A 22105-nucleotide genomic window follows, 5' to 3' on the forward strand; every position below is an offset into this window, starting at 1 on the left:
GAATACTCAAGCAGCTGAAAAATCACCAGGACAAAAACAGTGTAAGCAAATATTTAAAAAGAGTGAAAACACCTTCCGCCCCCAGTTTTCAGCAGATACCATTTCACTATGTACGTTTATGATTTTCCACTTTCATCAAATAAGAAACAAAAAAACATAAAAAAGAAATGACAAAATATAAACCGCTAGGAACCTGTGGGATGAATTTTGGCTTGAGTGCCGTAAAAGGAATTAATTCTGTATTTACATAGTCCGAGATCTGTGAACCTTTCTTTCCTTATATGGAATCTTTGCAGCAGGAAAAGATAATCTGCCCCGAAGATACATTGGAAATGTCCGCGTAAATTTTCTTGGCAAGCAAGCGCTCTTTGCTTTTAGAGCAGCATACGTGGTAATAACATACGACACTCTTCGAAAGATCTGGGTTTGTTTGTTGAAGGTGGAACTAGTTCACTGATTTCAAGGACGCCTCTGACAGCCCATCGGCTGAAATGGCCAAAGAGAACCTACAATTATGGTGAAACCATAGAACGCTTATGACTCATCACACAGAAGGCATCGACGACTGGCAATGCAATCGAAGGCTTGCACATATGCTGTAGAACTCCTCGTCCCATTACTATAGAAATTCATAACTGCAATTCCAAATGGACAATCGAAGAACGGCTTAAAATAAACCAAACCGTCTCAGCTCAACCACAACGAAAAGACGAACGGAAAATATTAGAGGCATTCAAGCAAGACGTCTAAACACTGTACAGGGTTATGGAGCATTGCCAAGGGAGGGCCACCTAAGCCATGTTCCATTCCTTTTCAAGTTTTGCACATGCTTTTTTAAAGAAAAAACACATAATGTTGCAGGCCTTTAAGAAAGCCGCCCCTGTTCTTCAATTTTTGAAAGTTTTAAAATTAAAGATAAACCACATAAAAAAATTACCAAAATATATATTTTTTCTTTTGCGAGATTTGAGTCTACTACCCTTTCCCCCTTCCATATCAATGCCTCTTCACCATCCACCATGCCACCCACATCCATGCACTCCTATGATTTGAATGCTGGTAGATGTCAGGACCTACCAGCCTTTCTCGCACCCCATTATTGCAGTGTTAGGAAGGTTTTCTATGTTTTCTATGTTTAGCAACTTCCCCTCCATTTCTATGCTTTTGTTTTTTTTTAACTCTGTCCTGACTTCTTCCAGTGAAATGAAGCCTTCAGCTTCAATCCACTTCACTTTTGCTCTGCAATAGGGAAACTGACCAGTCCTTGAGCCTGTCAGTACTGGGAAATGGTTTCCTTTTTCTTGATACGTTATCTATTGTTTGGGTAACCTCTTACCATTGCACAATGCATCTTGCAATACAATGCAATGGGGTTTCTTTTGTATGACCCTAGTCTCCACTCAAAAGCAAGCCTGCATACATATTCTTCTCAGCGCCTCTATGCCCATGGGTTGCAGCGCGCTATACAAATACTAAAATAAAATGAAAAATAAAGGCATTTTATGATTACTTTAGATGAGCCTAAAGACAAGCTGGTGGCTGCAGTTGCATTTTGACCATTTCTGCAATACGTCTACCGCATTTAGCTACTAACTGTGGCTAGTGTCCTAACATGGGCGTGCCACAAGATATATGCTTGTTTTTTCAGCCATCATGTCCTGTGGCCTTATTCCTGCCCTGTAGGTAAGGCAAATCCTTTTATGGTAATGCATTGCCCGGGAAAGCCTTGGTTTTCGTGGTCTAGTGCAGGGCCATGTGTGTGTGTTCTCAGGAGGTGGCCTGGGACTGTCTGGTCCCAATCCCCATACTGGTTCCTGAATGTCTGTGTGCATGCATGTTCCTGAATGTCTATGTGCATGCTTGCATGAGACCCACAGTGCCCCCTGACTGGTCCATTGCTGGTGAGCATGATTGGGCAGATCTCGCCATTGGAGGGCTGCCTCTGGATACACGCCTTGGCTTTGGATAAGAAGGGATGTCCCGTAGCCACGCCAGAGAGAGCCTGAAGAAATCTTGCAAGGAGTCGAGCATCCTGCGTTGCTGAAGACGAGTGAAGAGACCGTGGACCCGACTGAAGAAGTTGTGGCGACCAACTTCTGCTGCTGTCCTGGAAGTGCCCTGTCTGGCAAGTGATCTTTAGACGTCCTTCAGTGGAGCTTAGACCCTTGGAGTGGAGGGAACATCCACTTCAGATGTCTACACATTGGGCTACCGCGCTGCAGATGTCGCCGTTCCGCATTCTGGCCCAGAACTTTGGAGGTTCACAGCTTATTTAAGAAGGATCATCTCTGTGGAATTTTGGCGTTCCAGCATCCAAGGGACCCAAGATACGAGGCGGACTGACCGCGACAACTGTATCCCCTCCTGTTGCCGTGCATCAGTGACAATCGCCAGAAACTGCTTTCCCACATCCAGTTGTGTGCTGAGAGGAGGCCTGCACCCGAGTGAGCTGTATTCTTCAACTGTAACATGTTGCACCAGCCTCTGCGGCCGACCAGGGATTCACTCGGACCTGCAACTCCTGGGCACTAAGGTTCAGAAGACCCTCTGAAGACCTGCACAGTCCCAATAAAAATCGGAGTAGGCAGGGTGAGTTACAGTTGTACTTACCTGAACCCCATCTCCCCCTTCCTAACTTTGAAAACATTTACAGTAGTTTGGCCTTGCCATTGCTTGTTCGCACAAGAAAACTGAAAGTCTGGGACAGTTTCATTCACTAGAATAGACACTTACCTGACTTTTGGAACTTTTTTCCCATCCACAAGACCGTTCTCCTAACTTCTTCCTGCCTTACAAAACTACTTGGAACTTTGTGAACTTTCGGGGCACAAGGCCCCAGTCCACTTGGGGTTGGACTTCTAAAGTTAGGGGTGTAATCTTGTGGACTGCCATCACAAATCTAACCATTTCTTTCCTTTCAGCATTGTGGGGTGGGGGTATTATGGTTTTATTGTACTGGCTACTGGGACTGTATATATGTATTTTGTTATTAGTTTGTGTGAGATTATTACTTGTAATGTCTGTTTGGCCATAAATAAATATTGTATTTTTGTAATTACTTGTCCAAGTGTAATCTTTGATTATTTACCTTGTAGATTCATTGTAGACCCTTGACCTGGCACACCCTTCCTGAGACCTTTCTCCACCAGGCCAGAGTATAGAAATCCAGTCCTAACACTGGGCACTGGCATAGCCTGGTAGCTCCCCTGGGAGAGGTGTCGGCAGGGGTAATAAAATGCAGACAGGGCACCCAGCCTGTTGTTGGCATCCCAAGGTGCGTCACTACCTGCCTAAACCTAACAAGCGACCAGGCATTCACAGCTACAATTCAAAATGTTGGAACACCCGAGGCAATGTGAAACACTTCAAACGTTCTCCAGCCTCCCCAACCAATGTATCTCAACTATTGGGCCCTATTCCCTTCAGTGCTTACACCTGTAAAGTGGGCCGACATTTCGATCATGCCCGATACCGACACCCGGTTGCTGTCCATACCACCCTGGCAATGAAACTCCAACAATTCCCCCAAATTAAATTTTTGTTTTGGGTCTGCTCCCACTTATTAGAATTCTGTAGTACACAGGACATTTCTCTGCATAGTTTCTTGAAAGAGGAAGACATCAAGGCTCGCCTCTTCTAGCGATGACCTCACCTTGGATAAACCCGACATGGATTAAGGTGGAAGCTGTTTATTAATGTGTTGTCAAGACCGATCCGTCTCAGCACCTGGACTCATGCCCATTCCCTCATTGCAGGACATATATTATTATTATTAAGGTATTTACTGAGCGCGGGCCTGGATTTGAGAAGCAAGAGAGCGCTTTACAGAGGTATACAACAATAGATACACAACAAAGCGCTTTGGGGGTATACAATCCCTATCGTACACCAGCTGGAGGTGGGAGCCCGGACATGGTCAGGGCTCTGGTAGTCCAGATACATGGTCTGAGGGTATTTGTGTTTTGTGGTCTCTGGGCTGCAGTGGACTTGGGGGTTAGCTTGTTTGAGAGTCTCGCTTTCGAGAAACGGGGGAAACCCCTAGCCAGAGCCACATTCATCTGCTTTGGCTCGTGAAGCTGTTGCAGGTGTCGGAAGCCGTGCAGTGACTCATGGTGGCCATGGACAGGGAATAGGTGTCCACTGGGTCCATCAATGGGCTACCCTCAGCAGCACAGTGGCAACTAAGTTATGGGGAGTGGTTCAAGGAACAGGTTGGCAAAGGTGTGCTGGGGACTTCAGGAAGGATGCCCACCGTGGCTAGTAAGGAACTAAGAGGTACAGCAAAAGGCTGTTGTGTTACGCTGGGCTCTTCCCCTTTGGAGTGACTACTAGGGCTTTAGACTCTTTCCATCATATTTAAAGAGACACCAGGGCCACGGTGGGGTGTGGGGGGTTAAAACTACTTGGTACCGGTGATAATTTCCTGGCCAACTGCCGGGTGAGGGACATGGCTCCAGTATCCAGGAGAGAAGGTGTTGAGGCACATGGCTCCAGTATCCAGGAGAGAAGGTGTTGAGGCACATGGCTCCAGTATCCAGGAGAGAAGGTGTTGAGGCACATGGCTCTAGTATCCAGGAGAGAAGGTGTCGAGACACATGGCTCCAGTATCCAGGAGAGAAGGTGTCGAGACACATGGCTCCAGTATCCAGGAGAGAAGGTGTTGGGGCACATGGCTCTAGTATCCAGGAGAGAAGGTGCCGAGACACATGGCTCCAGTATCCAGGAGAAAAGGTGTTGAGGCACATGGCTCCAGTATCCAGGAGAGAAGGTGTTGAGGTACATGGCTCTAGTATCCAGGAGAGAAGGTGTCGAGACACATGGCTCCAGTATCCAGGAGAGAAGGTGTCGAGGCACATGGCTCTAGTATCCAGGAGAGAAGGTGTCGAGGCACATGGCTCCAGTATCCAGGAGAAAAGGTGTCGAGGCACATGGCTCCAGTATCCAGGAGAGAAGGTGTCGAGACACATGGCTCCAGTATCCAGGAGAAAAGGTGTTGAGGCACATGGCTCTAGTATCCAGGAGAGAAGGTGTTGAGGTACATGGCTCTAGTATCCAGGAGAGAAGGTGTCGAGACACATGGCTCCAGTATCCAGGAGAGAAGGTGTTGAGGCACATGGCTCTAGTATCCAGGAGAGAAGGTGTTGAGACACATGGCTCCAGTATCCAGGAGAGAAGGTGTTGAGGCACATGGCTCTAGTATCCAGGAGAGAAGGTGTCGAGACACATGGCTCCAGTATCCAGGAGAAAAGGTGTTGAGGCACATGGCTCTAGTATCCAGGAGAGAAGGTGTTGAGGTACATGGCTCCAGTATCCAGGAGAGAAGGTGTTGAGGTACATGGCTCCAGTATCCAGGAGAGAAGTTGCCATGACTGTGCCGTGTCACTCTTAGAAGGATGTCATGCCTGTAGGAGGTTTAGACTCTTGAACCCAGGACTCTGCCGGCGGCTGAAAGGGTGTCACTCTGGAGCATATTCCACAGTGTCTTCTAGAAGTATAACCAATTTCAGAAAATGCTTCTACCTTAAGGAGTTCCTAGGGACTGTGCAGCAAGGTGAGGGGGCGCTGGTCGTCCCTCTCTGATGTAGGCAGAGATCTTTCCTGCTTCTCTGGGGTGTGAGAGGACGGCATAGCTCTGGACATGGGCAGCCTGGGTGAGGGTTCAGTGTCAACAGCGACCCTAAAGCCTGGCTCTGCCTTGGGTGCATTAATCACGCACCCATTAAGGGACTGCCTGGGAGGTGTTAATCCCTGCCTACCAGCAAAGCACTCAATGAGGACACTTAGAAGGTTTTTGGTGTTGGTCTGCACCATTTCTGGGGCCTTCAACTAAGTCAATGCAGCCGAAGAGCTGTATGGCAAATGGGGTTGTCCCAAGATGAAATGTACATCTGAAAGCAGAGTCACACTGGTTTGCCACTTTTCAGCCTGGCGGCCCCGTGGATTGCCGACTACCAGGCTTGTGCAGGGTGGCTCTTCTGAACCAGGAGCGGGCAGTTCACGTGTTCGGGCATCCAAGGGAAAAGATCAGTGTTTGCCTTTACCCCTAAGAGGGGTCCCCAGTGTTTAGCTATCTGGGTGTTTTATGAATTGCAATCCCCATCAGCCCTAGCCAGCATAGTCAATGCGGCTGCTTATATTCATAGGCAAAGCACCAGGCATGACTAATGCAGCGAGCCACCATCTGTTTTGCTTGGGGCCTACAGGGCTAGAAGCCAGGTTTAGGGCAACCTCTAGCCACGGGTCACTCCTGGGACTCCAGCGCAGCTGACCCTTCCATCGGAGTACTCTGAGGGGCACACTTACTAGATCTGCCATGCATTTGGCAGGTCTAAGAAGGACCACTGTCCCAGCAGAAGAGCCCCACCCTTGAGTTCCCCGCCCAACACCCTTAGCCCAGCCCCTACACTACAATCCCCCCTCCACAGTGAACCATGAGTGGTCTACTAGATACTGCGCATCCTCGAGTTACCCTCCCGTGCATGTCCCGCCACTCCCTGAGACTCACAATTCTACAAGCTTGCGTAACCTCCCTCCCAGTCCCACATGCCCCTCCAAAGCAAGCCTCTTGCTGCTCCTTCCGCTTCAGTGTTCTGTTTCAATTATGATCCGGAAGTGACGCGAACAATGGCAAAGCACATTGGGAAAATGAAAGATGAACCTCCAGCCTCCTGAAACAATACCAAATCCCCAAGAATTACTCTAAACAAGTGTGTAGGAAATCCCTACCTACTCCCAACTTGCATTTATTTATTCTATTTACTTTAGTGTAGTTTCCATGTACTGCACTGCCCCTCCCCTTCCCCCTGCACTTTTTCCCTCCCCTGCCCCCTCCCCTGCGCGATCTTGATGAACCCTGGCCTAGTAGGATCGTTGTCTCGGTCTTCCCTCTGTCCCCCCTCTCTTGCCTCGTCGCGCCTTGAAACACTTGTGTATAGGCGCGTCATAAATGCCATATCATATCATGACCACATCTTCTAAAAACAGGAGCTCCACCTCCCTGTCCTACCAGAAAACTAGTAATCATCAATCTTCACATTTTAAATGGTAATTTCTTGCTTTCAAGTTCAGTCTTTAGTGTTGAAATTGTTTTACATGATGACCAGATACAACCTAAATGACTGTATATATCTTAAACCTTTAATTATCTAATTCTATTTCTGGCCTTTCCTATATTTTATTCAACATTATCAATGTTTGTTGTTTATAATTTAGCTGTTTACGCATCCAAAGTGTCGTCTCCTTCCCATAGCACAGGAGCAGAGGTTCCAAAGTGCCATCCATCCTCCGGTCCCCTTAAAAGAGCACAAGATGAGAAACCCTGTACTATTGTCACGCTCCTTCCTAGACCGCAAGGGAAATTGCTCTGTCGCGCACCTTATCTCAGAAGCCCTGCCCTACCCCCACCCACAGTAAAGTAACTCCATTGTAGACACACTGGAACCTCATCCGCCCTCCCCATGCCAGAGCAGGAGTAGAGGTTTCCATACCTCAGTAGAATCCATGAGCGCAGGTTGGTGTCTCTCCATCCTTCATACACCTATGCAGGATTCTACATGTCCATGTACCCTGTCCATCCTTGAGTACAAGCGTAGATGTTCCCGCCTACCAATCTTTAAAGATTCACCGTGCTTTTCCTTCAACCTTTGCTAGATGGGACACCTTTTCATGGCGGCCATCTTGTATTTCAGCCTCATCCCTTGTCGCCGTCCGATCCATCATGAGGCGGAAGGAAGAGGGAGCAGATTCTCCAAACACCAAGAAGAACCTACAGTTTGTGGGAGTGAATGGAGGGTAAGAGTAATATTTTGCTTGTCCTTCCTATATTGGTCGGTACATGAGTTTAGTCACCGCCTTTGATGTTGATTTGTTTTAAGTCTAAAGAATTGACCAAAGAGAACAGCATTGGTATTGGGGGTGAGGGTACATTTCTTTTAATGAACACCTTGATGGAAGTCTACATGCGCCAAGACGCTAGAAAACAGACACCTAGTGGACTGGGCCTAGTGTTATTGCAATTTAAAACACACACAGGTTGAAAAGAACAGTCAAGTAAGTCAATACTGCTGTGTTTATATAGCACTAGTTGATGCATATAAAGTCAAGCAATTTGTTGGATTGCTGTTGTGCAATATATAAAAAGCAAATGGTATTTTAATGTCTACCCTTCGTGTTAGGTGGCTGTGGCAGCCATCTTGGAATAGTGTCATGTGCGTTCTCTGCAATAGGGGCCTTGGCTGCAAACCCCTCCTCTGCCGATCCACAGGAGAATATCATTGGATGTTCTCTAGAAAGCAACTTCTGCAATGCTTTCATAGAAGACATAGCTCCCATTTTCCTCCCACAATACTTGGCTTCAATGTCAAAGCTTCAGTCTGGGCTTAATCTCGCTGCCCCTCTCTGATCCAGGTACGAATCCACATCGTCTGAAGACTCCGGCACTGCAGAGAACGTGTCTGACAATGAAAGCACAGAGAGCGAGTACCACGAGGCGAGCGAGGGTGCCCCACTGGGGTCCGAGGCCGAGAGGCGGAGCAAAGAGGGGCAGAGGGTGCCGGGAGCAGCGGCTGAAGCAGCAGCACAACCCGTAGCAGCAGCTGCCCACACAACGGTGACCGAAGAGACCAGGACAAGGTAACCCCAGAGAGTTTCATGTGGCACCTGGGCTCTTCCATTGGGCCACAGCTCCATCATCCGCTGGTGTTTATTCAGCCAAGAGTTTACCCAAATCCTGGGTGGGCATTAACCCCAGTTCAATTGGACAGTCAGATTGAGGAGGGCGAGCTCGAGGAAGTGGTAGAACTGTGACAGTCTGGGTTCTGAGGGAGGGAGAACGGAAGGACAAAGTTACTTGAAAAACATAACGCTTGGAATGATGCTCAGCCAATCAGCGAACAGGGTACGTGGGCTGGTGCTGGCAGCATGTGATTGCATCCAGGTCTGTCACTCTGCCCTGTTGGCCCTCATCTTGTCTCGCCGCTCGAGTGAAGCCCCCGGCTAGGCTCCACAGCTGTTAGTCACATTTTAGTGCTGAGCGGGTGGCTTTACAGCTCCTCACGTCATCGCAGCTTCCCTCCTTCCTTATTTATTTATTAATTGGACATTTGTATGGTGCCTATACACAAGTGTTTCCAGGTGCCACAAGACAAATTCAGAGTTTGGGGGGACATAGGAAAGAAACCGGACAAATTCAGGGGGGCATAGGAAAGAAAACTACGAAAACAACAATAACGAGTATATCTGTCTTATGACAATCCTACCGTGCAAGTGCAAGGCAAGGTGGTAAGTGCGGGTGGAGAGGGAGAAGTGCAGGGGGGGCAAAAAAGTGGAGGGGGCGAGAAAGTTGCCAAGATGGCAAGTGCCTTGGGAAGGAAGGATATGTGTGATGGACAGGGTGGAGCAGGTTGGACCAGTCCGGGGAAGGGTGCCCAAGTGCAAGTGCTGGCAAACGATGCTGGGAGGGCTGGTTTGGGCGGGGATTTGGCCCCTGTATAACTCAGAAGGGACCAGGCCCCAGTTGCAGAGTGACATCATCACGGGAGGGGGAGAGGCAAGGAAGAGGATAAAAGGAAGGTCTTGAGAAGTTTCCAGAATTTAAGAAGATCCAGCTATAGTCTCAGGGGGCAGGGAGGCCGTTCCAGAGGGAGGAACCTGGCGAGGAAAGGGATCAACCTCCCACTCTCTGCTTGGAGAAACGTTGGACCAGCAGAGAGTTGGGGTCAGAGGACCAAAGGACTCTGGCCGGGAGGTATTTAGGGAGGCAAAACTGGATGAAGAGAGGCCCCAGACCCCAGATAGCCTTGTGGATGGTGCAAAGGGTTTTGAACTTGATGCTTGCGGTCACTGGGAGCCAGTGGAGAGACCTTTGGTAACGTCTCTCGCAGTGAGCTGTATGCCATACTGAATCCAGCACTTACTGTGCCTCCTTCTCGCTGCCTGTGTTTAATTTATTTTCTGGGTGGGTGGTGGGTGGTCCTGTCAATACGCACTCATCTTCAGCTTCACTTGGCCTCATCACATTGGGCTGGAAGGCTATGACCAGCTGGGAAAGTCCTCCGTAACAGCCATTAACACTTCAATGGCTGTCAAGGAGGACCCAGCTATCCTACAATTCAGGACACAATGGGAAAAGGGCCTGTGAAAGAAACTACCAGAAAACCTATGGAACATTATATGCAAATGTACTACCCAGGCATCTATAGTGTATCAATTTTAAGCTTTAAGCGACGATATTGCTAAACACGACTAGGATATGATATGATATGATATGATATGATATGATATGATAGGATATGATATGATAGGATATGATATGATATGATATGATATGATAGGATAGGATAGGATATGATATGATATGATAGGATAGGATATGATATGATAGGATATGATATGATATGATATGATAGGATATGATATGATATGATATGATATGATATGATATGATTGGTTATTTATAACGCGCTTAATACCCAGAGGTTTTTAAGCATGGACGCGCGGATCGAACTGTGTTGCTCCGCGTCGTCTTGCTTTCAAGGTGAGCACGTTGCCCCTGAGCTATCCTCCTGAGATCTTTTGGGGTGGCTAAAATGGATTCAAATACCCTAGGTTGTTCTCGGAGAAGTATTCAGGTCAGACTTGAGGATGGAATAATCCCTGTGTTTGTAAATAATTAGACTTATCCTTTTGCTAATGCTCGCCCCGGGGTGGGGTGATACAAAGGTCAGGATATTCCGGGTCCAATGATATCGGCAAACTGTCTTGGTTTACTTTTGCATGCCCGTAAAGTGGGTGTTTTTAACTGGTCTCTATGATCATGGTTGTTTAACTTTCACATGCTCAAAGGATTGGTTTGTGCTGATCTATCGGAGTTAATCTTTGTGACTGTGATCACTGCATTAAGCACCTGTGCAATGGTCCAGATTTAACATTTAAACACCTGCGAACAAGTTCAATTAGAAAAGGTTGTTGCTGGGCCATTGGCAAGGAACACAATTAGTATGACCAATGGGAAGTAGGATTATTAGTGTGGTCAATGGAAAGGAAGGGAAGACTATTAACCTAGACAGTTGAAAGGAAGACTATTATTGGGCCAGTGGCAATGCAGATGATCATTAGGGCTGATGTGAAAGGTGAATCTATTGGATCAGAGTCTGTGGGTTCATATAGCCCCATGCCCAGATTAACCCCTATGTCTCTCTGCAGTTTGGAGCTGAGTAAGGATCTCATCTCTGCCTGTGTGACGCTGCAGAAGTACCTGGAGAACCGTGAGGCTGTCCCTGATGCAGAGATGGTAAGAGTTCATGCGGGCTCTCGAAGGTCTTCTAGTTCAGTACTAGCGAGTGCAGCTCTGCCATTGCTCCTCAGTTCTGCAGGATTCCTGCTGCTCCAATACAAGGGAGCACACAACGCCCTGCTAGTGCACCTCCACCCTAGCCAGCTGCCGTACTGTGGTTCTGAAGCAGCTCTGCTAATGCAACTCATGCGATTCAAAGGAGAAGTGATGGCGTGCAGGGAAGTCTCCCAGTTCGCCAGTTTGTGAGTCAAGATAGCAGCGCTCACCCTTTCTTCTCACCCCACAGAAAGCTGCATACACCACCGTGATGCAGGAGTGGCTGCGGATCCTGCGACTCCAGGAGGTGGACGTTGAAGTGGTCCGACACCACATGGCCGTCTTCAGGGCAATCTCCCCCCCACTGCAGGAGTACATCATTAACATGGCGGATAGCAACGGGAACACCGCCCTGCACTACACCGTCTCGCAGTCCAACTTCGCCATCGTCAAGATACTGCTTGATACAGGTAAAAGAACTGGGACAACCAGGTGGGGAATTGAAAAGCAATGGGGGAGGTGTGGAAGCCAGCAGTCACTTTCTGGGGGATTTGGGGCACCAAGACAAAGCCCAGCCAGCAACGCCCATGGACGCTGCGAAGGGAGTGCACAAGCCATTCCAGGGCAGAGCCTGGAGCAGGAATTGCCCAGGCCTCCTGCTTTGGACCATTCCCATCCCACCCATGGCCAGGGTCTGACCATACTCACTTCCCCTAACCCCCACTTATTAACAAGGAGCTTAATTTGTGGGTGTATTTGCCAGGCTGAGCGCCAGGACTTATTTCTTAGCACAGGCACTTAATTCAATTATAATGTGGAACTTTGGCAACTAAAATTTCTAAAGTGTCAGTCAGTCACAATCGCTCAACATGTAGTAATAGTGTAATCCACGCCAGCGCTGCTCTGTGTGTTATACCATTTCATGAACAACAATGAGCTCCAATGTGAGCACTGGGTCATGCCGTAACACACTGTTCTAGTCATCCCACATGACACTGGTCCCACTCCGCTGCTGTCAGGACGGCTTGCACCACCGCAGCAAGGTGAGTTGCTCAGGCGTGTGGTGCAGGCAGTAGCCAGAAAGCTACAGTACCAGTGGCAGATTACTAGCTCAGCGGCCGGGTGCGCAGGTACGTCTATGTATGTCTATGTGCGAGTGGCAGAATGATGCTGGCTTTGGTGCACTTCTGTGCGGCGTGGGGCACTTAGCGGGCGCATACAAGGCTTTGTTAAACCCGGCAATTCCCTGTTTCTTCTGTTATGCAGCCAGAATGGGGTTCACTAATATGCAGGTGTGTGCCAGGCTGCCACACCACTGAGTCTTAAACACACACTGGTACATGACTGATCTGTGCTGCACAATCGTCAGTGCTATTAGTAGGACAGATTGGCACCTGGCACAGAGAGAACAAGACAGTCACCAGTCAACAGAACCATCAGAGGAGCAAGGCCAGGGAAAAGTTGCTGTCGTTGGGTCCTTTCCTCTAACCCTCACAGTGTGGCTGGCGAGCTGCTGGCACGCGTCGGAGCTTTGGTACTACGCTGCTCTTCTTCCTCTTCCTGGAGGTTGGTGGCTGGGCTGGCTGGCGGCTGGTGCACCGCTGGGCTGGTGTGCTGGGGCACCGCAGTGCTCCACGAGGTTGCGGTGGCACAGGCTAGTGTTGTCCTGAAGTAATTGCTTAGAGGGAAGCCAGCACAGGCATAACATACCTGGTAGGTGCTGGTGGGTAACGCCTCTGCTGTTCTTAGTGCAGCTTCCCGAAGCAATGATCCTGTAGTGACCGTTATATATTAATCTGCTCTGAAGGGTAGTGGGCTCCCTTTGCTTGCTTTATTATTATCCCGTCCACTAGGGCAAATATGGCTTCTGAAATGCTTTTACCATTTGCTAAGCCACTCAATTACCATATATGGCTTCTGAAATGCTTTTACCATTGGCTAAGCCACTTCAATTACCATATATGGCTTCTGAAATGCTTTTACCATTGGCTAAGCCACTCAATTACCATATATGGCTTCTGAAATGCTTTTACCATTGGCTAAGCCACTCAATTACCATATATGGCTTCTGAAATGCTTTTACCATTGGCTAAGCCACTTCAATTACCATATATGGCTGACATGGAGCACTTTAAGGCGTCCTCTGAGAGAAAGCTAAGATCGTGGTCTGCGCAGCAGGCACCCCTGGACTATGGTACTCCTCTCTTGCATAGGCTGCTCTGTGATAAGCGGGTGGCTGAGGTTATGGTCAGGAGTAGCCGCAGAAGACTGCGGCTCCTTGCGGAGAGGCCCGACGACGTGCATGGTCTTATTCGGGTCTCCCCTATGCTACCCATAGGGGTAAATAGAGAGGACAAGTTGTGTAAGCATGTTTTGGCTCGTCCACTCGGAGGATCATCTATTGGTTATCATTCAGTAGATGTACAATCAACGTCCTACGGTTATGGATTTGGCTTTGCAATCCCCCCTGAAATCTATGGATGATGTTATTTCTGCGTCCCTTGGTCAAGCTCAGCCAATCACTAAGGTTGCAGAGGCTGGCCACTCAGGCCTTGAGTTGGTGGTGTATTAAGGAGAGGATTATCTCTGATCTAAACCGACGTGTCACCAGCTTAGACTTCTGCCAAAGGGAAGACTCTGTAGATAAGTTGGTCTCTCACGTCTGATACGGGGAGTCAAACTGATTGGAGTCATGTACAGGTTCCTCCCATTGGGGTGCAGATGGCCTGTCAAACCAACTCAACGGATGATAACATCGTGGTCACCTTTTCTGGAAAAGGCATGGAACATCGGTTGACCCCGGCTTGCCCTACCCCTGATGTGGCTTGAGTTTAGCACTGCCACATCGTCAGTGCCAACTTCTTCGGGCTTGGTGGCCCTGAGAGATAACTTAGTTAATTCTTCGCAAGGTTGTGACATACGTAAAAAAAAAAAAATCCAAAATGCCGCAGAATGTGGACTCGCACGAAGGAGCTTTTATTATGGATCATCGGAGCGTCATCATCACTAATGTGGCCAGATCAGAAAGGCACAGGACCAGGCAGGCACTGCAGAACAAGGTCTCGTCATGGCTACATGCAAAGGTGGGACGGGGCTGTATAAGGCGGCAAGAGCTGAACCTGTTGCAGCGGGTTCATAGTCCCGACTGGTGTTCCGAAGCTCACACAGACTCACTCTATCATCATTGGATGGGGTACGAGCGACCTTCCCGCTTTTTGGCATCGGCTGCTGAGGATTATCAGTCTGTCACTGATGTCTAAGGTGGGAATTGTCCTGGACTGATGTTTTTACTTTGCTTTGTTGACACTTGGCATTTACCTTTTGTTGAGTTTTTTATCCGTCGCTGCTATGTTCGATTTTGTAATGTCTTTTTCTTTTTTCTGTTTTTAGCGCTTCTATGCCTACGGGCCGTTGTCCCAGCGCTATATAAATACATTTTTGTAAACATTTTAAAAATGGCCACTGCCAAGGAGGAGTGCCTGTGCTGAGTGCTTATCCATTGAAGATCTCGGAGCGGTGCTTAGCAGGCAGCTTAATCAGTTTGCAAATGCAGAGGAAGTTATTACCAATCGCGTCACTATGTTAAGAAAGCACTTTGGCTCGATTTTCTCTTGATAGGCGGCCAGACTGTTGCACTTTCCACCTGTGGCATCAGAGGAAGTTGATAACGAGGAAGGGGAACACAGCCCGACAGGTCTGCCCTCTTTGCCAGTTTTTAGTAACGTAACACATATATTAGTCTTCGGGAGAGGTGTGAGATGGCACTGAATTAATTCAAACAAGTGTATATTGAACCTGTACTGGACATGCTTCTATTTTGGTAACAATGAAAATAGGATCTTTAATTAAAACGAACAAAAATGCACACAAGTAATAAAACACCTACCGCCCCCTCAGCCCCCCCCCCCACAAGGAAAACACTGAATAAGCAGACTTTACACTAAACCTGCCTCTCGCGGATCCAGTCTTGGATGTCGAGTGCATACTTGAAGCTCAACCCCTCCAAGACCGAGTTCCTACTCCTCAATAACAACACCGAACACCCAGACATACAGAGGAGGCTATCAACCATGAAACATGGGGGCTTCACACCGAGTTCACCTCCTGCGCCAAGCCCCCCTGGTTCCACATTGACAATCACCTCTCCTTCAAGACACACATAGCTAAGAAAACTCAGACAGCGTGGTATCAGCTCTCCCTCCTGCAGACAGCCAAGCCCTTCCTGCCTCTGGACAGCTTTAGATCCACGGGTCAAGCACTGGACCTATCCCACCTGGATGGGGGCAATGCTCTCCTCAAAAGCCTCACAGCCTCCCTTGTGCCTCTGAGAAGTGTCCTACACGCAGCCACGTGCCTCGTCAAGGATCTACACCGATACGGCCACATCACCCTGGCCCTCATCGACCTTCTCTGATTCTGCTTTCACATACGCATCACCTTCAAGTCTTGCTGTATCATCTATAACGCTGTCGCCCTCAAGTCACCCACCGGTTTCCTGGCGAAGAAACTCAGCATCTCCAGCAGACAGCGCACCACCAGAAGCCAGGACGCGTGCAGAATTAAATCTGCAGCTGAAAAAAGGAAAGGACCAGAAAACGAGCTTTCTTTGCCTATGCCCCAAGACTGTGAAACCTCCTCCCCTGATGGCATCAGACTCTCGCCCATCCTCCTAAACCATCACGCCGCCCATAGTGTCACCTGACTCGCTAGACACCGCACGCCCCTCTTCTCCCTGCCACCCGGTACAGGCTGTATCCCCAGCTGTATCCCTCCTCTGTGCCCCTCTGTATCCTTCGTCCACTGTATATCTGTTCCGTTACCTCTGAAAAGCACTATGTTATGCCTCTGTAGTGTTGCATACTTCAGTAAAGTGCTCCGTCATGTATCTGGATTGTTGTGAACGCTCTTTAAAGTGCTCCGTTCCTTCTCGAAGTTAGGTCCGTGCTCAAAACTAATAAAAATGAACACACTCGATTTGAAGACAGGGGTATGGCAGGCAAGAATTTAATCGGCAACTGTTCAAGTTCAATAAAGGAAGATGCCTTTTGAAGGTTAGAGAGTGGGGTCTTGCAATTCGCTAAGACCCTTTAAAACAGGCGAGGTGAAAAGGACCACTTCAGATACCTTTTAATTATTTGTTCTAGGGGCTCAACAGTGTCAAGCCAGGCTTCTAGGAGCTTCTTGATGTAGTGATTCGGCGTCTGCTTGGTGAACTCGCCGACTGCAGTAACGGCACATGGCATGATATAATGTGGGGCAGGCAGGCGATGTCTGCACCATAGAGGTTTGAGGCCTGAACCAGGGCTCAAGGCTGTTCATTGACTTCAGTCCAGTATATCCAGGGGCACACTGAGTCACTTCTTCGGCCCTTTCCAACTAGGAGGGTTTGTACAGTGCACTTACATGGGTCGTTACCTCCAGTGGCAGGGTCCTTGGTACCAGTACATCAGTGGCAGTAGGCCTTGCCCATACAGCAGTTTCACCCCACATGTTCCCGTGGGATAAGTAGGGAGAAGAGGTTTCTTCTGTCTTCACCTCTCCGGCGGAGGACTTTGGTCCCAATAGAGCTGTCGCTCCTTTTCAAAACGCTACAGTGGATTGACCAACAGCACGCCTGTCAAGAATCCAATCCTGTGTGTCCTTTGCTTGCTTATGTCATACCCAGAGTGCCTTGTCTGCAGGAATGTGAGAGGGGCATGACGTTTTTAGGAGCCTCTGCAAAATCCAAGCTTGTGGAACCTCTCTCTGGACTAAACCACTCCTGAGCTTATCTATCTTCACACCCTTCCTCTGTCTCCCCACTTCAAAAGGACCCCAGCAATCAGTACCCACAGCAAGAGTGACAGTTCCATTCCAGGACTGCCCAGGAGGCCTTAGATCCCAGGAGACCTCCAGGGGAAGGCTCCTAAATCCTGGAGGAAGGCGTTGACCCTCCTTGGGTATATCAGGAGTATCTTTATGGGCTGGGACCCCCACGTTTGTTGTGGGTACATGCAGGCCTGATGGCTAACACACCCCGCCACAAATGAGTCACCCCACCAAGCTGACACTAATATGACATCCAAATGCTTGTGGCTTTATAATTGTGTGATCCCATTAGCCAACATGTCATAATCGGGCATCGATTATATTTATTGAAGAATCCATTGCCACCAGGCTAGCAATGGGCACACAATCATTATATTATTTTTAAACAGAGGTTGTTGCAGTTTTTAAACCACCTCTGCATGGTGGGTCTTTGGGACTCAGCGGCTGAGTTCAGCAAAATACATGTGACCTTTAAAGCTGCCACTGTTGAGTTGCTACTGCTGGGGGATGTCGGGTCCATTGCACTCTTCACTTTCTGGCAGGGTTCATTTATCAGAGCAACTCTGATGAGCAGAGCTTGCTTTCAGAGCCCAAATTACCCACACACTTCTTTTGCTAATAACCGAAGCGGCTGGGGGCTTCCATCACCGAGTGTCCCTGCTGAGCGCGGTCCTATAAAATGTCCTGAAGCGCTGCTTGACGGGCACGTTCACGAGCTCAGTGCTGCTTTTGTCTGCATTTTCCCCATCACTTTCCGATATTGAGGAAGCACTTTGACGTGATTTTCTGTGGATAGGCGGTCAAAATATTCCACTTGCCATCTATGGAATCCGAGGAAATTCAGAACGAGGGGCATGGGTACGAGGAAGCACACAAATACTGTCCTGTTTTAATTTGATTTGGTAAATCACACATCTTCAGCTGTCTGGAGAGGCTACCGCAACCCACAACCCGAAATATATTGCCACTGTTGGGGGGCAGCAGTGGCTGGGAGCAGCCATCCTAAAGTGGCACACGTGTGCTAGAACATATTTGGCCCTTGGCACTCATTCATTAGCAAGTGCAGCGCTGCCCTTCTGTGGGGATTGAATGAAGTCTGCAGTAACCCCATGGTAGCTCAGTGTCCTCCATTCCAGGGGCTTTCTGGGGTCCTCCGCCCCCCCCCCCCACATGGCAACTATAGTGATCACCTGCTCTCCCGCACCCTCTGGCCTAAGGGGCAGAAGGAAGGGGTTCTCTGCATGTCTGCCCTGAGTTCTCCCTTCACACCGAACCGATTCTGCGATGCGTTCCTCGGGCAAGTCCCAGGAGGAGAGCGAGTTCCTTGATTGCCCCACACACCCTTTTATGATATTTCAATACACGTGGTAATCTGGCAGGTTGGGGCTGCGCCCCACCCTGGCCAACATCCACTGCACACAGAGTTATTCTTGCCCAATTCCTGTGACCCCACCAGTGTCTCCCCTTTAAAACAATGAACACAATCAGATAACACTTGATACAATTTGCATATTTATTAAAGAACAAAATGTAGTCGCACGGGTAATTCAAGGAACAGAATTGGCCCTTTACAGGTTCGGTGGTAACCGTAAAACATGCGGTATTGTTAATACCACTGTATTACCGCTCCATGTGATTATGGGTTTAGTAACCCGTAAAACTAAACAAAGCGCCTTGAGGTTAGACATCCCAGGCGGGAATTCTGGCTATGCCCAATATCCGTCATGGGGATTAACAGATTTTCCACATGTGGCGGTAAGTGACTGTCACTGCGTGCGGTAATAGTAAGTCCGCTGTGCAAACAGCGTCCCATTTACACATTTGGGAGGCCCGGTGGTTTCCATGCTTTCAAGGGAAACGTTTTGCGTCACTGGGCGCGCGTGCCGAGATTAGAACGGAAAGGAATTGCGCTATGGCCGCAAAAGACTGGTTTATTGCGATGCACGATATACAGTTGAAGTGCAACAGAGTTTCCCTGCAGGTACAGCGCGCCCGCCTTTAATGGAGGGGTGTCCTGGAAGCACTGTCAGACAGGGGTCGAGTCCTCCATGCAGGCTCCTGCTATAGGTGAAACATTGGGCTTACGAAAAGTCGGCCTCGTGTGATATTAAAAATAGAACTCCTTTGCTATAAGATCTCGCCCCCCCCCTCCCCGTCGCCGTCTGGCGGAAAAAGGAAACCAAAAGGGAAGATCTACCCAACAATGACATGTGGGTGCACTGCCATACTGGTTTGCAAAGGCGTCTCCCTTGCTTTTTATTCACCTAGATTTTAATGGGGTGACCTGTTTCAATCTAGAACAAAACCGCCCCCAAAAAAGTCGGGGATAGCGAACGGGGCGGATCGAGATCTTTAGTGGCCCACGCGCACCGCTAGATGCGGGCATCAAGTTGTGATTAGTTGTATGCATAATTGGGAGGTTGCCCTCCAGTTAGTGCAAAAGGTGTTCACTGGAGTTGTCAATCAAAAATCAAAAGCAGCTGGCACGTGTTTCGAACCACACAGCGCTTTCCCAAGGTTATTCAGATGGGCTCTGATGAGGTCATGAGGATGCATTTTCTTGTTTCTGGATTGGAGCACGTGGGGCTTACTCGGCTTCTGTTTTGGATGAATTCCTTGGAATGACTTGGAGTGCTGTCCAAATGTACAGAGCGCTCTCAAGGTTGCTTGAAAGGTAGGTAAGGACGGCGGGGGAGGGTCAGCTCGCCGGAAGCACCCGGGGATCTCCTCCTAGTGCAGCTGGAGGTGAGGCGACAGGACTTTGAAACTTTGAACTCTTTCACCAGTAAGCCAGCCCACCCATTGGCCGGCCCCTCGGCCAGCTGAGCTTTCCTCCAGGGATCTAGGTCTACTCTTCTATGTAGAGCACCCAGAAGGCCAGCCACTGCTTAGACTGCCCCTTATTTCAATTGAATGTTTCTGTAAATAAATGCTATTTTGTCTCTTGGAAAACATTTTATTGTGGATAATTGTATGCGAAAAGGCGATGGTGCTTCCAGTCCTGACCATAGAGGCCCAGGTACATTAATTCTATGAGAAATATCAGTTCCTACGGAACCTGCAACAGTGCCCTTGAAAGGAAGGCGCTACGGTGGCTACCTGTGTATGCATGCATGCATGGATGAATGGATGCATGGATGTAGGTAGGTATACGATTTATAAGCAGAAACCTAGCTGGTAGGCAATGGAGCCCAGCAATAGGGGGCACTCCAAGGGCTTAAAAGAAAGGGTGGGATGGGGGAGCTCCTGTGTAGCGGGAGAGGTTGAGGGGGTGCACTCAACGTGTTTGGCCATATGTTCTTTGAAGTGTAGGGTCTTCAGGCCCTTCTCAAGTGTAGGATGGCGGAGACCAACCATAGCAAGGTTGGTACCTTGTTGCAGCGACTTAGTGCATGGCAGACTAATGTCCATTTCCTGTCCCCCCCTCCCATCTCGCAGTGCTTTGTGTGCAGTTGGCGATGTTGCGGCATATTAAGGACACGTGATGATCTCTGTATTGCTGCAGTGACATGACCTGTGGGGCTGTTTCTAGGGTTGTGCAATGTGGACAAGCAGAACAAGGCCGGCTACACGGCCATCATGCTGACGGCGCTGGCCGCCTTCCGGTCCGAGGGGGACATGGACACCGTTCTCCAGATGCTCCGGTTGGGCGACGTCAATGCCAAAGCCAGTCAGGTGGGTCTTGCGAGCCCGGCACTGTGAGGAAGTTTGCACGGCGTCTGCCACAGCTTTGCCTGATCTCTGTGCGATGGAAGCTTGCACTTCTACTGTGCATGTTGAAGGTTTTCCTCTGCCTGAAACGGTGTCAAGACATTTCATCGAAAACAATTGGTCGACAGGACATTTGGTCGACGTAATTTCATCGAAAACCAAAAGGTCGAATTTTTTTTAAAATTTATATATATATTTTTAAGGTTGTAGTTTAGGGAAAAAAAGGGTTTTTTAGAAAAAAAAGGGGGTTGGGGGGGACCCCCCCCGAAAAAAATAACAAATAAAAAAATTCGACCATTTGGTTTTTGACGAAATTGGTTCGACCATTTGTCCAGTCGACCAATTTTTTTCGATCAAATGTCTGCTAACCATCTGAAACGGTCTGTGTGTGAGTGAAGCTTGCAGCGCTGCGTGTCCTTTATCCACTCTTAAAATGGATTTCTAGTGCCTGGCCGGGTGAACACATTTCAGGGGGCCACCCTAGATCTGGAGAACAGGGATACTCTGGGAGGTTATCCAACCCCAAATAAAAGTACGCGTGGAGAGGGGTTAGGGCTTAGACTCAGTAGAGTGCGAGTGGGGTCAAGGGTCCACAATGAGTCCACACAGTGAGGCACACAATAGACGGGTTAAGTACAACAAAACTCTATTATAGGCCCAACAACACACACTAAGAAATGACACAAGCAGGAAGTACGTTCACACAGCACTCAATTATAAAACATATGTAAAGTCACCTTTAGGTTTGTAGGAATGCATACAACGTAGTCAACACAAAATAAGGTAAGTAGGAAAACCGTAGAATGGAACCAGTTCACAATAATGATGCCCTCACTTTATAAGTCCAGTTCCTAGGATGTATGGGGCCTGGTGCCGAAAAGTCACAAAGCTTCTTGTTAGGAGAGGGGACAGATGTAGAAAGAGTTCTTGTGGTGGTGAAAATGTTCCAGAAGATACTTCAACAATGTTACAGGTCAGCAACATTATTTTCCTATCTTTAGGTGTAGCTTTTAGATCAAAAGTCAAAAAGCGATGGAATGGAATAAACCAAAGTTTATTCTAAGGTTTATTATAGGGGAGACGGGGCCGGCTGAATGCTTTACGAGTACTTGCCGCCCTGACTCTGATTTTACCGGTGGACTTGTAGGTCGACTGGGGGTCCCTGGCTGTCAGTATTTCCGCCATTTGGTCCGATGCAGGTTGCCTACGTGTTGTGAGTCAGAGGATTTCTCTGGTCCGGTGCAAGTGCAGGATGCA

At 48.6% G+C, this 22105-nt stretch overlaps 1 protein-coding gene across 6 annotated transcripts in view; it reads left to right on the forward strand.

Moving 5' to 3' along the window:
* Nucleotides 1-22105, forward strand: part of KANK2 (KN motif and ankyrin repeat domains 2) — a 411863-nt gene that overhangs the window by 351956 nt on the left and 37802 nt on the right. For all 6 annotated transcript variants that reach the window (XM_069604240.1, XM_069604241.1, XM_069604244.1 and 3 more), the window contains 5 exons: nucleotides 7689-7791; nucleotides 8407-8631; nucleotides 11203-11290; nucleotides 11580-11799; nucleotides 20670-20812. In XM_069604240.1, coding sequence (XP_069460341.1) covers nucleotides 7689-7791; nucleotides 8407-8631; nucleotides 11203-11290; nucleotides 11580-11799; nucleotides 20670-20812 — 779 coding nt within the window. The remainder of the gene's footprint in view (nucleotides 1-7688; nucleotides 7792-8406; nucleotides 8632-11202; nucleotides 11291-11579; nucleotides 11800-20669; nucleotides 20813-22105) is intronic.

This window comes from Ambystoma mexicanum, chromosome 3q, assembly GCF_040938575.1.
Source record: "Ambystoma mexicanum isolate Mex_15411 chromosome 3q, UKY_AmexF1_1, whole genome shotgun sequence".
Classification (NCBI taxonomy): domain Eukaryota; kingdom Metazoa; phylum Chordata; class Amphibia; order Caudata; family Ambystomatidae; genus Ambystoma; species Ambystoma mexicanum.